Source organism: Otolemur garnettii, unplaced genomic scaffold (genome assembly GCF_000181295.1).
Source record: "Otolemur garnettii isolate 467f Iridium unplaced genomic scaffold, OtoGar3 scaffold00003, whole genome shotgun sequence".
Taxonomy (NCBI): Eukaryota; Metazoa; Chordata; class Mammalia; order Primates; family Galagidae; genus Otolemur; species Otolemur garnettii.
This window is the reverse complement of record NW_003852398.1, coordinates 16578130-16592559: the sequence shown is the minus strand read 5'-3', so window position 1 is coordinate 16592559 and position 14430 is coordinate 16578130. Positions and strand designations below refer to the sequence as shown.

The window sequence follows — 14430 nt, the reverse complement described above, 5'->3', positions numbered from 1 at the left end:
TTTGCTGGGTTTCTTCACTGAGAGAACCCAAAAGCAGAAACACCCTAGTAACACTGAGCACACTAGCACCCAGATCTTGATTTCTAAATACCATTTCACACTAAAAGGATCCAATATTCCTTAGAGAAACAGCCAACTCTAGGTCTAGGGCAGGCAAAGTACAAAATATTGCACCCAGACTATTATGTAAACCTGCAACAAAGGTCACTCTTGGGAGGACAGATCTAAGTGAAAGGCCCATGCCGAACCTGGACGTGGGCTAAGGAAGCCTGAGCAGGAAATCCTGGGGACCTCAGTACCTGGAACATAGTAGAAAAGAAGAGCCTCATTTGCTCGGGGAGCTTAAAAGCATTCCACATCCATGAAACCATTTAAGCATTAAGTAATAGTCCAAACTTTTTGCAATGCTTTTATTGTTTTTATAATTTTTTTTTAGATCTGTAAGGCAGAATTGAATTCTCAGATTAGAAGCAGTATGTACAGTCTGCATTTAAAGAAAGATCCTGTGGGAAAGGAAGTTAAAGGTGGCCCTGGGGAGGAAATATGGTTTGTACTAGACTTTGAAAAATAAAGAAAATTTTGTGTGGGGAGTTGGGTGGAGGATATGGAAGCATTATTCTGTGGAAAAGCATTCCAAGGTGGGGATGCATAAACAAACAAATGGAATTAAGAGTAGGCATGGTAAGTTTTGAGAGACAATAGTAAGATGAGACTGTCTAGAAGAGATACCTTGTATTTGGTAGTAATGTGAAATAGGTTAGGTAGGCTTAATGTACTTACTATAAAGAACAAGAGATTTCTGAATCTTGACTCTCTCAGTAAAATGGGTAAAGACCTCCATGCTTACTTCTCAGAATTGTCTTGAAAAGCAAATGAGCTAATCTATGGGACAGCAGATTTTAAGCAGCAAGAGGCTGTACTGGTGTAGGTTGTACTAAATGTTGAATACCAAGCTGAGAAGTTTGCACTTGCAGTAATAACTGTTGAAATAAATGTTGTCAAGAGCATTGTCTATTTGGGGGTTTCCCTGACAGTTTCTCTAATGACTTACAATGCAGAATAATGTCATCATGTCCCCCTTAGTTTCCTGTGATGGGGAGGAATACTGAGTAGAGCCCTGCAAAATTTCTTTGGGTGTCATTTCTGTGGAAGTGTAATTCAGAAGCAGTTGTTTCCCTGTGAGGCCTCTCTGGAATGTGTTAAAAGGCATTGTGGAGGCGTGTGAGAGGGCTTCTAACCATGCTAGAAGCTTCTGTTCATGGAACAAAACCTGGAAAGATTTGCCTCTGATAGTGCTGCAGAATATGAGCACAACCAGCTCTATGTGTGTGAAGGCTCCTGGCCCTCAGCTTGTGAAGACCTGTACACTGTAGACTGTCCTGGAATTTCACTAACATTATCTAGTTATGCATGTCGCCCTTTGGAGAAAGGGTATTTTCAGGCTGCAGAATAAACTCCAGTCTTTGTACTAGGATCAGGTACAGAGCTCTTGGCACCTCTGGGAAATAGTTCAATTTTCTCTATCGGGTGCTATTTTTAGCTGTTTCCAAGGAGATGTTCAACATGATATTAATAATTATATTAATCCTCACTTTATACAATCTGTGGAGAGGGAAGAAGCGCTCTTTCTCAGTATTTACTGCTTTAATGGGCCACTGGGTTGTGTTTTATCGGTCAAAATAATAAGATGCCTTCCTTAGAATAATTAACTTCAGAATTCCATTCTGGAGCCCTTCACTTCGCTAGTTCAACTTTAGTCCTCCCAGTTAAAAAGACACGGTGCACTTTTTCTCCAGCTGGCTGCCCCTTATCAGTAATTCCTTTCTGAGTGTACTTTGGGTTTAGGCTTTGCCCACTGGGAACCTGATGTTATAAATTTACTGAAGAATGACTGGTCTCCTAAAACACACACACTCTCTCTCGTAATACACTTTACAAGAGCCTGATCTGACAGTCTGGGTGATTCATCTGTCCATAGAGCTACAGATGAGATGACTCTGCAGAATAGATTGTGGGGGAAAGAAAAAAGAATAGATTTATGGATAAGAAAGTTGCTTGAGAAAAGCAGAGGAAACAGAAAGTTCTTAAAGATGAGCAGTAAGCTCTCATAATTTGATGACTTGCCCTTCTCTAAAGAATTTCCATTTTTCAAGTAATTTAACTGGATTTATTCTGTTTTCCTGACTCTACAGTATCCAACCCCCCTCTTTTTTTTTTTCTTTTTTTAGACAGAGTTTTACTTTGTCACACTCGATAGAGGCTATGGCATCATAGCTCACAGCAACCTCAAACTCCTGGGCTCAAGCGATTCTCTTGCCTCAGCCTCCCAAGTAGCTGGGACCACAGGTGCCTGCCCCGATGCCCATTTATTTTTAGAGACACGGTCTCACTCTGGCTCAGGCTGGTCTCGAACCCATTAGCTCAGGCAGTCCACCCGCCTCAGCCTCCCAGAGTGCTAGGATTACAGGCGTGAGCCACCACCAGGCCTCCAATCCCCTTCTTGTTTGGAGGAATTCGCCTGTGTTATAATCTTGAGTGGCAGTAGCCCCTGTCCCTCCATTCTCTGACAGTCAAATCATTTGACCTATACTTTGAGTATTTCCAATGAAGATCCATCTAGATCAAGTGAAACAAAGAAAAGGGAATGGTTAGAATTTTTTTGTTACCCTTGCAGCACTGTCGTGGATAGACTCTCTCAGTAAAAGGCACTCGTACTTCTGCTTCTTGGCTTAAAAGAGCTGCCTTGAGTTCTACCTGTTTGCCTGGTCTCTAAGCCTCTCATTTGACCCCTGATATCTTTCCAATAAACCTGTCCCCTAAAATTATTTGCTTGAGTCATTGGCTTGCTTCCCCAAACCCTAAACAATGCAGTAGGGATCGTTACAATCCGAGCACCTCTCTTATGGGTAGTTCTAAGCAAATACGGCCACATTCTTCTATTCTGATTCCCACCATCACCACTACCTGTTTTGTTTTTCTTCATTTCCTTAGAATAGCCCTTCCTCATATGTTATATCTTAAATGAATTATGATTTGTATCTGTTGTATGTATCTGCTATTTTATAGATGCCATAAAAATTGGATTCAGTTTATACTTACCTTTTAATTTCTTTACTGAGATTCATTAAATACACTGTTTCACCCAGAGTATATTAATAAGGCATTTGGGAAACACCTTGAGCTCATCAATAGCACATTTACAAATCTTCTCAAGAGAAATAATATTTTTGCTTTGGTTTCTAATGTTAATACCAACTGTTTAGGCTCTAGGCTTCTCCTATATATTAAATACCCTGATAACTATATTAACTCCTTTTAAAGTTTTTATTTAATCAGAAGCTTCAGAAAGAAGAAAAGATCACTTGAACCCAGGATAACGGTACATTATGACTGTGCCTTTGAATAGCCACTGTACGATAGCCAGGCAATATAACAGGGCCCTATCTCTTTAAAAATTAAAAAAAGGAAAGGAAAGGAAAAGGAGAGAGATTAGAGGGGATTATCTGTTAAAAAAAAAAAAAAAAAAAAAAGAATCTTCTCCCAGTTTGGCTTGTGCCAACCATGTTGTTAAGATGTTAGGAAGAAAACGTGCTTGGATTCAGCAAGTGTGGTCTTTGCTTTGCATGGTAAGTTTCTCTCTGCCTTTGTGTTTGGTGGGTGTTTGGCCATCTGTGTGAATTTCTGAGTTGGAAGAAGCTATTTAGGTTTCTTCAAATTTCTTTATGTTAGCCTGCTAACAGCTTACTGTCCTGACCTTGAAGACACGGCTTGTTTTCTCTACTGCTTTCTCTCACCATTCTATGTGCCTCTTTCACACAGTATTTAATTACTTATTTTACAGAAATGTAATAGCTTATTATTTATTGAGTTCTGACTAGTCACTGTATTGGTGGCTTTACATACATTATCACATTAATCCAAAAACATTTGTCCACAGAACTAATTAAAGATTCATTTTTTAGATGAAGAAACTAAGTCTTGGAAAGATTTTGAAACTTGTCCAAGATCATGTAATAACCTAGAATTTGAATTTACGCTGGTATGCAAACCAATTGCAATGTTATTTAGTTTCATTTCTGACTGAATAGAAATTAAATGATACCTGAATTAAGATTCCATGCAAAAAATACAAACATAGATAGCAAAGAACATGCCAAGAAAACCTAGGTTTTGTGTCCTAAACAACAAAAATACAATTGATACTTAGCCAGAGGGACATCTGTTTTCCCACTGTCACTGTCTGAGGTTTAGGGAAAACTAATCCAGTTCTTTTTTTTTGAGACAGAGCCTCAAGCTGTCACCCTGGGCAGAGTGCTGTGGCATCATAGCTCACAGCAACCTCCAACTGCTGGGCTCAAGTGATTCTCCTGCCTCAGCCTCCCAAGTAGCTGGGACCACAGGTGCCCGCCACAACGCCTGGCCTTTTTTTTTGGTTGCAGCCATCATTGTTGTTTGGTGGGCCTGGGCTGGATTCGAACCCGCCACCTTAGGTATATGTGGCTGGCACCTTAGCCACTTGAGCCACAGGTGCCGAGCCACTGATTCAGTTCTTAAAAGCCCGGTTGCTGCCTGTTAAACAGACTTGTGTGTAGAGGAAGTTCATTTATAATATTATAAGAAATTATTTAATTCTCTGGTCTCTTTCAGAAAAGAAGAGAAGAGAGTACTAAACTAAAAGAGGAGGGAAACGAGCAGTTTAAGAAAGGAGGTAAGATCACTCTTTCAGGACCGACGTCTCCTCATGGACTCCTCATCCAGTTTTAGAGTCTGTGACGAAGCTCTAAAGAACACTTGGAAACAACTAGCGAGCCCAAGCACCTCAGCAATGTAATGTTGCTTCTTAGAATTTTAGGGTTTTTACCAGGGCACATTGTTCTTAGCTGACTGTGACCAGTTAACCATATGTTTCTGGCACAGGCATAGTTTTTCTTTTCTGAAAATCACCGTCTATTAATCCAGAAATCAGGGGTGAATTCTCAGCTATTGCTTTGGAGACACTATCCTTGTATATTTTACGAGACTTTTTGCTGCATTGCAGTAAAAGTGGGGTCCCCTTTTTCTCACTTGCTGCAGTTCTATAATAGTGAGCCCGACCACTGCACCTGGCTAGGGAAGCACTTTGCCTGGTCTTCGGTTGCTCCTTTTTTCCCTTGTCCATACTGCTTCAGAAGGGTTCCTTATCTTTTTTATTTTTAGAGACAGAGTCTTACTTTGTCGCCCTCAGTAGAGTGCTGTGGCATCACAGCTCACAGCAACCTCCTCTTGGGCTTAGGCAGTTCTCTTGCCTCAGCCTCCCAGGTAGCTAGAACTACAGGCGCCTGCCACAACGCCTGGCTATTTTTTGTTGCAGTTTGGCCAGGACAGGGTTCAAACCCACCACCCTCAGTATATGGGGCCGGTGGCCAGCACCCTACCCACTGAGCCACAGGCACTGCCCAAAAGGGTTACTGTTCTATGTGCCTTTTTCTTTAGATAGCTTAAGGAGATGTTCGTCTTTTGTGTCCTTCCACATTTCCTAAATTTACTTAGAGTCCTTCCAAGAATTTGGGGAAACTATTTGATCTTATAGTAGCGTTCTTTCAGACCTTAAACTGTATAGACTTCAGAAATCAAGGAACATTAACATTTTTCCCTATTTTCAGGTTTTAATATTTTTATTATATCTTAGAAATTATTTCCTTTTTTCTAACAGAACTAATGCTTCTAATTTTAAAAGCACATTTCTTCATATATTATTATTTTAAACCCAAGAAGGAGTAAGTGGGCTATTTTCTCTTAGTATCCTGACCATAATTTTCCATTTAACAATGAATACATAACTTTATCACCATTGTCTCTTTTAAAGTCTTGAATTAAATTGAATTGATTTTTACATTGTTACTTAAAGTTCCACAAAATATTTCTCTCCTGATATTTCACAGCTTCAGTTTTGGCCAAGTTGACTGTATGAAAGCGTAACAACAGCCTTAATGAAAATATATACACAGAATTTTTTTTCTTCGTCCCAGACCATGGATTCCAGAGTTTAGTTTCTTTCATCTGTCTAGCTCCCTAACCTCCATTAAAAACTCCTTTCTAAATTGCTAAGCCAGATGAAAGCTGAACATTTAGTGCATGGTAGGACTTCTGAGCGTTGAGGGCTCTTCACTAACAACATGTTCAGCTGTCAGTTCACCACACATGCCTCGTGAGATTGGCACAAGTGAGCACTGTTTGTTCAGAGAGAGAGGAAAGGAGGAAATGATTTTTACTGCCTAGAACTTAATAGACTGTGACCATCTTTCTATTTGAAACCTTTGTCCCATGAATGGCAAACTATGCATTCTGAGACCATATGGAATATAATACCATCAGGAGTGAAATCTTAATGATTGTTCATCCTCTATCTTATCATTCTCAGATTATATAGAAGCTGAAAGTTCTTATAGTCGAGCCCTTGAGACGTGCCCATCCTGTTTCCAAAAAGACAGATCTATTCTGTTTTCAAATAGAGCTGCCGCGAGGATGAAACAGGTATGAATCTTTGACCTTCACTTTTTAAGAAGCACATAGACTTGCAGTGTTCTCATAGGGGAGTTTCTGTCCCCAAACTAGCATCTAGGGGCTTACAGTTGCTATCTGTCTTTTCTTGCCCATATATTTCCCTAATAGAAAGGGTGCAGGGAAGATAGAAAAACAACTTCTTTTAACTTGAGTTAGATTACTATTAACATTCCTCATTAATGTAGCTGAGTGAATACTTTCATGGAAGGAAGGCTCGCAAAGTTTTCACTAAACTAGGGCAGGTTAATGAAGCAAAGAGACAAGTAGTGCATGTCCTAGAATAGCTATCAGTGCTTATTTTAGACCTCTGGAATTCAAGATAAAGATTCAAAGGCACAGGGAAATAAATACTGATTGAAGCCCTAGGGTTATTCCCAAGATTCTGATATTTCTCCTGAAAGTATGAACATTGGAAGAAGTGTCCAACAGTTAGGATGAAAGGTGCCCTTAAATGCAAAATAGGTGTCAGGGACCTATTATAATATGTATGGATAGATTTATCTTTCTATATTACGTGCATTGTTTTATATAGACATTTGTCTATATAAAAATTATGTAAGTAGCTGGGCGTTGGGGCTGGTGCCTGTAGTCCCAGCTACTCAGGAAGCTGAGGTAAGAGAACGCTTGAGCCCAAGAGTTGGAGGTTGCTGTGAGCCGTGACACCACAGCACTCTACCAAGGGCAACAAAGTGAAACTATCAAAAAAAATTATGAAAAGATGACAAATAAGTTGTGATTTGGAGACTTACCACTCTGAGCAGCAGACAGCACCTGAGGCCCCTGAGGTGTCAGTAGACTATAAACCCCAAAGGATTCTGTAGTAAAATAACGTAATTTGTGATTTGAAGAGGCCAACTGATGGTAAGATGCACAGCAATTTAATAATCACTTCTAGTCATACAAGAAATACCACCACATCAGGTATACACATAAATTGTAAAGATCTATTCCTATTTTGGAAACATTGGAAAATTTGTATCTTCTATTTATGGAAATGTGATAAGTTGAAAAAATGCCCATCCTCATCCAAAAAGACAGATCTATTCTGTTTTCTTATAGAGTTATGCAGGTTACTATAGGACTTCTTTGAGTATTAATAATTTGAAGGTTTTAATAATTTGAATTGGTATGATGAACTAGGGAAGAGATAAAATATAGTTTCCCAGTTGTCATTGGAACCTTTTTTGTCTTGTTTGTTTTAAAATGGACATAAAATTGTCCATTTTAAAGTACAGTCAGGCAGGCGGCGCCTGTGGCTCAAAGGAGTCGGGCGCTGGCCCCATATGCTGGAGGTGGTGGGTTCAAACCCAGCCCCGGGCAAAAACTGCTTTAAAAAAAAAAAAAAAAGTACAGTCAGGCATTGCTTAACAACAGGCATGGTTTTAAAAAATGTGTTACTAGACAGTTTCATCCTTGTGCAAACATCAAATTGTGCCCTTACACAAACCTAGGTTATATGATACAGTGCATTGCTCGTAGGCTACAAACCTGTATACCATGTTACTGTACTGAACAGTGTGGGCAACTAAAGATATGTGTGTATCTAAACATAGAAAAGGTACAGTAACCATGCAGTATAAAAGATTAAAAATGGCACACCTGTACTGGAGGTTGCTCTGAATCTGTGAGTGAGTGGCGAGTGAATGTGGAGGCCTAGGAGGCCTAGTGTTCTCTCATATACTTTATAAACACACTGTTCACTTAGGTTACACTAAAATTATTAAACAAATTTTCTTTTTCTTTTTTTTTTTTGAGACAGAGCCTCAAGCTATCCCCCTGGGTAGAGTGCTATGGCATCACAGCTCACAGCAACCTCCAACTCCTTGGCTCAAGCAAGTCTCCTGCTCCGCCTCCCAAGTAGCTGGGACCACAGGTGCCCACCACAACACCTGGCTATTTTTTGGTTGCAGCCATCATTGTTGTTTTGGTGGGCCCGAGCTGGATTAGAACCTGCCACCTTAGGTGTATGTGGCTGGCGCCTTAGCCACTTGAGCCACAGGCACCGAGCCAACAAATTTTCTTTAATAACAAGTTAACCTTAGCATACTGGAGATTTTTGCTTTATAATTTTTTTTTTTTTTTTGTAGTTTTTGGCCAGGATTGGGTTTGAACCCGTCACTTCCGGCATATGGGCCCGGCGCCCTACTTTGAGCCACAGGACCACCCTGCTTTATAATTTTTTTAACCTTTTGACTCATTTGTAATAACACTTCATTTAAAACATAAACACATTGTACAACTACCCCAAAATATTTTCTTTATATCCTTATTCTATGAGCTTTTTTCTATTCTCAATTTTTTTTTAACTTTTTAAACTGCTTTGTTAAAAACTAAGACAGAGACACACACACTTCAACTTGAGCCTACATAGGGCCAGGATCATTAATATCACTGTCTTCCACGTCTATGTCATGTCTTACTGGAAGGTCTCCAGGGACAGTACACACACAGAGCTGTCAGCTGCTATGACACCAATGCCTTCTCCTGGAATTCATCCTGAGGCTATTTTGTAGTTAACATTTTTTTTTTTTTGAGACAGTCTTAAGTCTGTTGCACAGGCTGGACTGCCATGGCAATAGCCTAACTCTATTTTTGGTAGAGACAGGGCCTCACTCTTAGGCTGGTTTTGCACTCCTGAGCTCAAGTGATCGTCCCACCTCAGCCTCCCAGAGTGCTAGGATTGAGCACATGAGCCACTGTGCTGGGCCAACAGTTAATTTTTACTTTTTAGTTGAGTATACTCTAAAATAACAATAAAAAGTATAGGCTCGGCGCCCATAGCTCAGTGAGTAGGGTGCCAGCCACATACACTGAGGCTGGCAGGTTCGAGCCCAGCCCAAGACTGCTAAACAACAATGACAACTATAACCAAAAAATAGCCAGGCATTGTGGCGGGCACCTATAGTCCCAGCAACTTGGAAGGCTGAGGCAAGAGACTTGCTTAAGCCCAAGAGTTTAAGGTTGCTGTGAGCTGTGACGCCATGGTACTCTACCAAAGGCAACATAGTGAGACTCTTGTCTCAAAAAAATAAAACAAAATAGGCCAGGCGTGGTGGCTCACACCTGTAATCCTAGCACTCTAGGAACCCAAGGCAGGTGGACTGCTTGAGCTCAGGAAGAGACCATCCTGAGCAAGAGCCAGAGCCTGTCTCTAATAAAAATAGAAAAACTAGCAGGATGTTGTGGCAGGCACCTATAGTCTCGGCTACTTAGGAGGCTGAGGCAAGAGGATTGCTTGAGCCCAAGAGTTTGAGGTTGCTGTGAACTATGACTCCATAGTACTCAACCCAAGGTAACAGAGTAGGACTCTTTCTCTCAAAAAAAAGAGTATAGTGCAATAAATACGTAAACTAGTAACAGTCTTTTGTTATCATTATCAAATATTATGTAGTGTACATGATTTGTGGGTGTTATACTTTCATGTGACTGATAGCATAATCAGTTTACACCAGCATCTCCTGGGCACATGAGAAATGTGTTGTACTGTGATGTTAGATGGCTGTTACCTCACTGGGTTTTAGTAATCTTTCAGCTCCATTATAATCTTATGGGGTCACTCTCATATATGTAGTCCTCATTGACTAAAACATTGTTACATGGTGTGTGACAACACAATTCAGTGGCATTAAATACCTTCACTATACCACACAATCATCACTACTACCTACTTCCAGAACTTTGCCATCACTCTAAAAAGATAGCCCATACTCAATGAGTATTCACTTCCCATCCTGCAAGTAACTTTGATTAAATCCTGAAGTGCAATTTTGTTGACATCACTCCCGTATTCTGCAAAATATTTGATAGAACATTTATTTGAAATAATATCTTTTAATATTGCAGAAAACTTCTAATTTGGAGAAAATAGACATTTTAAAACTGGAAGATATCTTATATGCTATTCAATCCAGCCTACTCGTTTTTATTTATTTATTTATTTATTTATATATTTTGTGTGTGCATGGTTTTTGGCTGACCCACCACCTCCAGCATATGGGGCTGGTGCCTTACTCCTTTGAGCCACAGACACTGCCCAAAATGAGGTTCTTCTTTTTTGGGGGGGGGGGTTGTAGTTGTTGTTGTTTGGCAGGCCTGGGCCAGATTCGAACCTGCCAGCTCTGGTGTACATGGCTGGCACCGTAGCCGCTGAGCTACTGGCACTGGGCCTAACCTACTCATTTTTAGATGAGAAACTGAGCCCTAGTGAGGGGAAGTAGCATAACCATTGTTAAACAGAAAATTAGGGTTGGAGCTGGGACTAGAGTCCAGTTCTTTTTTTAAAAAAAACAAGTATTAGCTTGGCACCTGTGGCTCAAGTGGCTAAGGCAACAGCCACATACACCTAAGGTGGCGGGTTCGAATCCAGACCAGGCCCGCCAAACAACAATGATGGCTGCAACCAAAAAAAAATAGCCAGACGTTGTGGCGGGCGCCTGTGGTCCCAGCTACTTGGGAGGCGGAGGCAGGAGACTCACTTGAGCCCAGGAGTTGGAGGTTGCTGTGAGCGGTGATGCCATAGCACTCTACCCAGGGGGACAGCTTGAGGCTCTGTCTCAAAAAAAAGTATTTATTGGGCCAGAGCAGTGGCTTGGGCCTGTAATCCTAGCACTCTGGGTAGCTGAGGCGGGTGGATCCCCTGAGCTCAGGAGTTCGAGACCAGCCTGAGCAAGAGCGAGACCCCCATCCCTAATAGCCAGGTATCATGAGGAGTGCCTATATTGCCAGCTATTTGGGAGGCTGAGGCAGGAGGATTGCTTGAGCCCAGGAGTTTGAGGTTGCTGTGAGCTAGGCTGACACCGTGGCACTCTAGCCTGGGAGACAGAGTGAGATCTTGTGTCCAAAAATAAAAAAATAAAAAAAAATCCTAGGGTAGCACATATTAATGTTGTTTTTCTCTTTAGGATAAGAAAGAGATGGCCATTAAGGACTGCAGCAAAGGTACAACTTTTTTTGTCTTACTACATGTTAAAATATAAGAGCATTATCTCATCTAGACAAAGAGAGGGGCTTTTGGTCAGGTGTGCACGGGTGTACCCTCCTCTGGGCCCTTTAAAGAAGCTTTAGAATTCAGTATTTTCAGATACTGTACAGTTTTCATCTTAGAGTAAGCATGCTTTTCGGTAAATACTTCAACCAGTTTCTCCTATGTTAGTAATTATGGGAAGAAAAATTCAAAGCTACCTTGGCAACAGAACTCATGGAGGTTTGGATCTGTGTGTTTGGAGGGACACAGATCCAAAGGACCACAGGACCACAGAGCTGTGGTGAGGGACAGTTGCGCTTAATGAATTGGTAGTCTCTTCAGATATAACATTGATAAGTCTTCAAGCCCACGCCCCATCATTTTAATTTGCATTTCTCTAATAATTAGAGATGATGAGCATTTTTTTCATATGTTTGCTAGCCATTCATCTGTCTTCTTTAGAGAAGGTTCTGTTCATCCCTCTTCCCCATCGATATGCGATTGTTGGCTTTTTTCACGTGGATTAATTTAAGTTCTCCATAGATCCTAGTTATTAAGCATTTGTCTCATTCAAAACATACAAATATCCTTTCCCATTGTGTAGATTGTATATTTGGTTTGGTTGCTGTCTCCTTAGCTGTACAGAAGCTTTTGAGCTTGTGTCTCATGAATTTTTTTAGCTACGCATTATATTTTTGTATTTTTACAGTTTTCCTTCTTGGGATAATACTTTCTGAAGAATCGTAGAATTGAAAAGAACCCTCTGCAGCATGTCAAGCAGAGCAAAGAAAAAAAAAAAGCCAAGAGACCCTTCCTTACATGGTATCCAGGTCCCCTCTCACATTAAACATGGATTTTTCACCTTGCATTAATTAATTTGGTACCCTCTCTACTGGCTTTCTTTTCTTCATACTTGGCATTTCTTTATAGTATTTGAATGGAACTTTTACTACATTATAATCTAGCAAACGACAGCTGACCTGTTACTGTCTTGGTCTGGAACTAATTCTGAATGTACTGTTTTGTTTGGAAGAAGGTTTTTAACCTAGTCCCTTTATGTGAAATGTGTGGGCTTGAAAGGGTTTAAATTTAGAAACAGGCTGCTGATTTTCAGAGCTGCTTTCTGTGTAACCAAATGGTGAGAAAATGCCTTGTGAGCTTGGTTACCACAGTATACCATGAGAAACTGTTCATTTTTATCTGTTGCCCTAAGGGTAAGAAGAGCCTGCTTAGAAAATGAGAGCAAAGGACAGAAGGTGTTTTCCAAACAAAGTGCTTTCCAAATTTGTTTTTGGATTTGCTTAAACTAATATTCCTATGCTTGGACATAGTTGTTACAGATACTCTGCACTGTACCCATTGGCAAATTACACTGAAGTTAGTATGGTTTATTTGTATAGAGGGTCACATACACAATTTTCTGTCTGTCTGTCTCTCTTACTAGAGTAGCATAAAGCTTCATGGAAACAAGGACCTGTCTGTCTTGTTTGCCACTATAACCTAAAGATTTATTATATTAGGTGGATATAATAAGTAGTAAATAAATGTTTTATGCATGAATGAATAAAAATTAAGGGTGTGTGAAGAGAAAAAGTTCTAGAGCCAGGACATTGCTTTCTAATGGAAAATGAATCAGCTCAGAAGGGAACAGGAGGGCTCGGCGCCTGTGGCTCAAGTGGCTAAGGCGCCAGCCACATACACCTAAGGCGGTGGGTTCAAATCCAGCCCAGAACCACCAAACAACAATAATGGCTGCAACCAAAAAATAGCCGGGCGTTGTGGCGGGTGCCTGTGGTCCCAGCTACTTGGGAGGCAGAGGCAGGAGACTCGCTGGAGCCCAGGAGTTGGAAGTTGCTGTGAGCAGTGAAGCCATAGCACTCTCCCAGGGGGACAGCTTGAGGCTCTGTCTCAAAAAAAAAAAAAGAAGGGAATAGGAGAAATGCAGGATACTTTAACCAAAACACAGCAAGGATTATTAGAAGGGCAGCTGCTGCTGAATAAGGAAAGGGAATTATGCAACAGCTACCTTCTGGTGCTGAAATAGTAGTTTGAAGGAACAGTGAGGATTTAGGTAGAAATGTATTCTTACTATTCTTAGCTTAGTATTCAAAGCCTAGAAAAAAAGAGAATGGTAAAGTCTGCCACCAGACTCTTTTCCCTCAATCTTTATATCTTCAAATTCTCTTACTCTTACCGTGCACTTGAGCTGTTTTTGGCATATTCTGGACTGGGTGAAGGACAAATAGGCAAAACCCAGGAGTTAGAGTGTAGACCAGGGTACAGCAAAGTACAGCCACAAGCCAATTCCAGCCTGCCACCTGTTTTTATATAGCATGTAAGCTGAAAATGTTTTTTATATTTTTAAATGGTTAAAAATCAGGGCAGTGCCTGTGACTCAGTGGGTAGGGCGCCAGGCCCATATACTGAGGGTGACGGGTTCAAACCCAGCCCCGGCCAAACTGCAACAACAAAGAAAATAGCCGGATGTTGTGGTGGGCACCTCTAGTCCCAGCTGCTCGGGAGGCTGAGGCAAGAGAATTGCCTAAGCCGAAGAACTGGAGGGTGCTATGAGCTGTGATGCCACGGCATTCTACCAGGGGTGACAAAAAAAAGAAATCAAATCATGAGGCCGGAGTGGTGGCTCATGTCTGTAATCCTAGCACTCTGGGAGGTCGAGGTGGGTGGCTTGCCTGAGCTCAGGAGTTGAAGACCAGCCTGAGCAAAGGTGAGACCCCCATCTCTAAAAATAGCCAGGCATTATGGCAGGCACCTGTAGTCCCAGGTATTCTGAAAACTGAGGCAAGACGATCACTTTTGAGCCCAAGAATTTGAGGTTGTATGAGCTATGACGGCATGGCACTCTACCCAGAGCGACATAGCAAGACTGTCTCAAAAAAAAAAAAAAAAAAAAAAAAAAAAAAAAA

At 41.0% G+C, this 14430-nt stretch overlaps 1 protein-coding gene across 1 annotated transcript in view; it reads left to right on the top strand.

The window, feature by feature from the left end:
* The window catches only part of TTC1 (tetratricopeptide repeat domain 1), a 57134-nt gene that overhangs the window by 20967 nt on the left and 21737 nt on the right, over positions 1-14430 (top strand). Inside the window, exons 3-5 of the mRNA XM_012808983.2 lie at positions 4648-4708; positions 6401-6513; positions 11445-11481. Of these exons, the coding sequence (XP_012664437.1) occupies positions 4648-4708; positions 6401-6513; positions 11445-11481 (211 nt within the window). The remainder of the gene's footprint in view (positions 1-4647; positions 4709-6400; positions 6514-11444; positions 11482-14430) is intronic.